Source organism: Orycteropus afer, unplaced genomic scaffold (genome assembly GCF_000298275.1).
Source record: "Orycteropus afer afer isolate SDZICR_OR568_19922 unplaced genomic scaffold, OryAfe1.0 scaffold00033, whole genome shotgun sequence".
Classification (NCBI taxonomy): domain Eukaryota; kingdom Metazoa; phylum Chordata; class Mammalia; order Tubulidentata; family Orycteropodidae; genus Orycteropus; species Orycteropus afer.
The window spans coordinates 3,742,496-3,747,106 of NW_006921620.1; the positions used below are offsets into that span (position 1 = coordinate 3,742,496).

Below are 4,611 nucleotides of genomic sequence, written 5' to 3' on the forward strand. Positions count from 1 at the left end.
CTCAGGGGTCCAAGATTATCTTCTGTGTCTGTGTTAATTGGTTTCCCTTTTCTTTGTTGAAGAGGGTCTGTGCAATCCTTCTGCCTAGTCCACCATCTTGCCCCGCCTCCCTAGTCCGTCATCTTGCCGGAACTCCTCTTAAGGTAATTTTTTAAGTTTTTAACAACAACCCCATTTATTAATTTACAATACAAATGAATAAATGCCAAAGGTGTGTTCCAGAAGGCTGCTGTAAACAACACTTTTATACTCTAAACATTCCAAAACCCATTTAGCATATATTTGAACTCAACTTCAAATATATTTGAAAAACAAAATCACTCCTTGTAATAAGGATGTTTCCACACTAATTTATCTATTATATATTTAGATTTCTACATAGTAGATTTTTCAAAGTGGAGAACACTTCTGCTAACATAGTCATATTAAAATGCTAAAGAAAGGTAACCCAACTCTAACATAGAAGTGACTTTTATTTTTTTTAAAAAAAGCCTTAGTAAATACCTAAATAGTAATGTGGTATGGTATTAAGAGGCTTCTCAGTAAACTAGGAAATAAAAAGTACTTACTATTATTTTCTTACAGTCCTTTCCTCTGCATAGCTCTGTATAGGTAGAGTACTGCACATATATAATCCAGCTTCCAACAAAAACCACCAACCAGGAAAAGAAAAGATATTTCATCCGCACATACGAGAAGCGAGCCTGTGAGTGAAAGAGCATATAACAATCATCCATTCAGCATCAAGTCAGCACTCACTGTCCTAGAACATGATTTTTCCCTTCTTCTTAGAAGAACTCAATATATATTCTAGGCTTTCATATGGCAATTCTCCTAGAACAAAGTGTACTTTCACTGAGTCTAAACAGCACTGGTCTTAGAAAAGGAAGCTCCTTGGTTCTGCCAAAGAAAAGGGGAACAAAATACCCTTTAAAATGTATAACCTTTCAAATACCACCATCATCAAAAGCTACTTACTGAGCACAAGCACGTGTGCCACGCTACTCTGGGTACTGTGTAAGATTAGGTAAAGAGAGATACAATTCTCATTTTCCATGATCTTACAAAGGACTTTTTTGAAACAGGAATCTTAAAGGTCTTAATGGATAGTTATGATAGAAATAATTTTGTTAGAGAAATAAGAACAATTTGGTTATTTGTCTAATATCTTATACCAAGGCAGCACAAGAATAAGAAATTAAATTCTACATTCATGCCTACTTCTCTATTGTTTCCACCAGGAATTTATGTTCCTTTTATTCAATCAACCAAATGCTTGACCTAATCGACATGCTGGCAACTGAGGAGAATGTTACGACTATTAAAGGAGAAAGGACTGGAGAAGAAGGGTTAAGACGTATTAAAAATAAATTACTCTTTGTGTGTCAACTTGTAAAGCCACACAATAGGATCCTCTTTGCATTGTTTTGCTTCCAGTTCCCTGGTATCTAATTGTAGCTTGGGCTGGCTGGTGTCCTTTCTCCATCAACCACAAATCAAACAATTTAATCTTCAAAAGTGACAGATGGTCAAGATTTTGTCATTTATTTTTTGAATCTGGTCTGATTTTATAAATAGTAGAATTTAGGACTATGGAAAGAATTGAGCAGAAGATACGTAAACAAACAATGAAAAGCTAGTTTTGCTTTTACAGTCAGGAGCCAGTTTCTCACACTGGGAAACAGTGGGATACTGTAAGCACTGTGAGCATGCAAAGAAAGCAGAAAGAGATGAAAGAGACATAGTGCACCTGGAGAAAACAATGAATGCAAAGGAAAAAGAGACTCAGGAAGTACTGTATTCTGTTGGCCCTATTTGTAGTTAGATATCTGCTTTGTGAGGTTCACAGATGGTGAATACAAGTAACAAAAAGTTTGGATACAACAAATTCACAGTTAAACGATAGGTTTTTGAAATTTTATATTAAATAGAAAATGTGTCATAATGCAAGGTATTTTTGTATAGCTCTAAATGAACCTAGAAAAAGAAAATCCAAATAGAATTACAAATTAAATCACAACAGGATATACACCAGCAGGTTTGTATGAAAGACATCTGGGATTTTCTTGGCTCTAATAAGAAGTCTAGTCATCAGAAAGAAAGAGTTATGTACTAATATTATAAGGCTTAAATAAGATTAAATGAGATAATGCCTATAGGATATAAACACATCACTGGGCACATAGTAAATACTCAATAGATGTTAGCTAAATGAATATGCAAGACACTGAACAAGTGGCCAATCACGGTACTATTATGGTTTGGTCTTATCATTGTAATTTTGTCCATGCCAAAATGAAAACAAATTTGAATCTGAACAAATCTTGAGCTCTAACTATAAATTTACAGGAAATACAGGAGACAGAGGAACATGTTAAGTAATACTATGAGGATGCAATCAGCAAACTCTAGACATTGGAAACTTCAATACAACAACCCAGATTCTTCAACAAATAAATCACAAGGGAAAGAAAAAAAGAGAGTGAGAGGGAAAACTTAAAAATTAAAAAAAATACCACTTAAGAAACACATCAAATAATGACAATACGTAGATTTATTGAGTCCCAATTCAAATGAACAGCTGTATAAAATGACAATTAAGAAACAATTGGAAATTTGAATAGTGACAGGATATTTGATGATATTAAGGAATTATTTTTTTAGGTGTGCTAATTGAGCAAAGATTGAAGTTGTCAAGGGTTTCCCTTTACATGGATCCACAATCAACATCCATGGAAGCAGCAGTCAAAAAATCAAACAACATACTGCACTAGGCAAATCTGCTGCAAAAGACCTCTCTAAAATGTTAAAGAGCAAAGATGTCACTTTAAGGACTAAGGTCCACCTGACCTAAGCCACAGTATTTTCAATAGCCTCATATGCATGTAAAAGCTCAACAATGAATAAAGAATACCACAGAAGAATTGATGTATTTGAATCATAATATAAGACTACTGAATATACCATGGACTTCAAGAAAAATGAACAAGTCTGAGAAGAAGTACAGCCAGAATGCTCCTTAGAAGTGAGAATGGCCAGACTTTGTCTCTCGTACTTTGGTCATGTATCAGTACCTGGAAAAGGGTATCATGCCTGGTAAAGTAGATGGTCAGTGAAAAACAGGAAGGTCCTCAATGGGATGGACTGATATAGTGGCTGCAACAATGGGCTAAAGCACAGTGTGGTAGTTAAGGTTGTGTGTCAGCTTGGCTGGTCCGTGATTCTAAGTGGATTAGCAGTTTATTTCTCATGATGAGATCTGATATAATATAATCACCTCCATGATGAGACCTGCTATGAGCAACAATCAGTTGAAAGGGAATTTTCTTCAGGATGTGGTCTGCTTCCAGTATATATGGAAAAACTATGGGAAAGATGTCTGGCTTTTTGTTCATTTTGGATCCTATGTTTGGTGCATCACCATCTCTAGTTCCTGGACTTGAGCCAGTGGCCTGCTGTGTTGTCTGTCAATCCTGGGACTGTTGCCTTCGTAGTCTGTGAACCAATAGTCTGCCGTTTTGTCTACCAAGCTTGGATTCGTCAGCCTCTGACACCAGCAGTCTGCTATACTGCCTGCCAATCTTGAGTTTGTCAGCCCCTGCAGCTGCGCGAGTCAGGAGACACCTTGAGCCTGACATGTGACCTATGGACTTGTTACATGCCAGCCTCTATAACTGTATAAGCAGTTTCCTTGAGATAAACCTCTTTCTCTCTCTCTCTGCGCTTCCCTGGTTTTGTTTTTCTACAGAACCCAGCCCAAGACACACAGTAGAATTGTGAGGATGGCGCAGGACCAGGCAGTTTCATTTAATTATACATAGGGTTGCAATAGGAGCTCTGGTAGCGCAGTGCCTAAGGCATTTGATTGCTAACCAGAAGGCTGGCGGTTCAAACCCACCAGCCACTCCTTGGAAGGAAGGTTGGACAATCTACGTCCATAGTGATACTGCCTCAGAAACCCAAGGAGGGGTCGCTATGAGTCAGGTCTGACTTGACGGCACCTAACAACAACACGACAACAGGGTTGCAACAAGTTGGAAATGATTCGATAGCACCTAACAACAAGAACAAGTCAATGGTAATGTTTCTTTTTTTTATAAAAGAGGCTTTCATCTGTATATTCATGTATGTGTGTACTACATAGGAGTCCTGGTGGCACAGTGGTTAAAGTGCTCAACTGCTAACTAAAAGGTTAGTGGTTCGAATCCACCAGCTGCTCCATGGGAGAAAGTTGTGGCAATCTGCTTCCATAAAGATTTACAGCCTTGGAAACCCTACTGGGCAGTTCTACTCTGTCCTATAAGTTTGCTATGGGTTGGAATTGACTCAATGGCAATGGGGTTTTGGATGTGCTGCATAAATTATCATAAATCACATAGGGGACACAGTTATGGATATTTCCTAGATATAAACAAACACCTCAGATTGGTTTACTGGGTTTGAAGGCTTAGGACCATATCCTACAGGACAGCTTGGTCAACTGGCAGAACACAGCTCAAAAATTTTTTGTTCTACATCCCGAGCACTTGACTGTACTCATGAGGAATCTGTACCTTGACCAGGAGGCTGTCGTTCGAACAGAACAAGGGGACACTACATGGTTTAAAATCA

The 4,611-nt window shown here is 37.8% G+C and overlaps 1 protein-coding gene across 1 annotated transcript in view; it reads right to left on the reverse strand.

Annotated features, from left to right (window-relative positions):
• Positions 1-4,611, reverse strand: part of DIPK1A (divergent protein kinase domain 1A) — a 196,256-nt gene that overhangs the window by 81,509 nt on the left and 110,136 nt on the right. Inside the window, exon 2 of the mRNA XM_007936050.2 lies at positions 570-704. Within this exon, the coding sequence (XP_007934241.1) occupies positions 570-704 (135 nt within the window). The remainder of the gene's footprint in view (positions 1-569; positions 705-4,611) is intronic.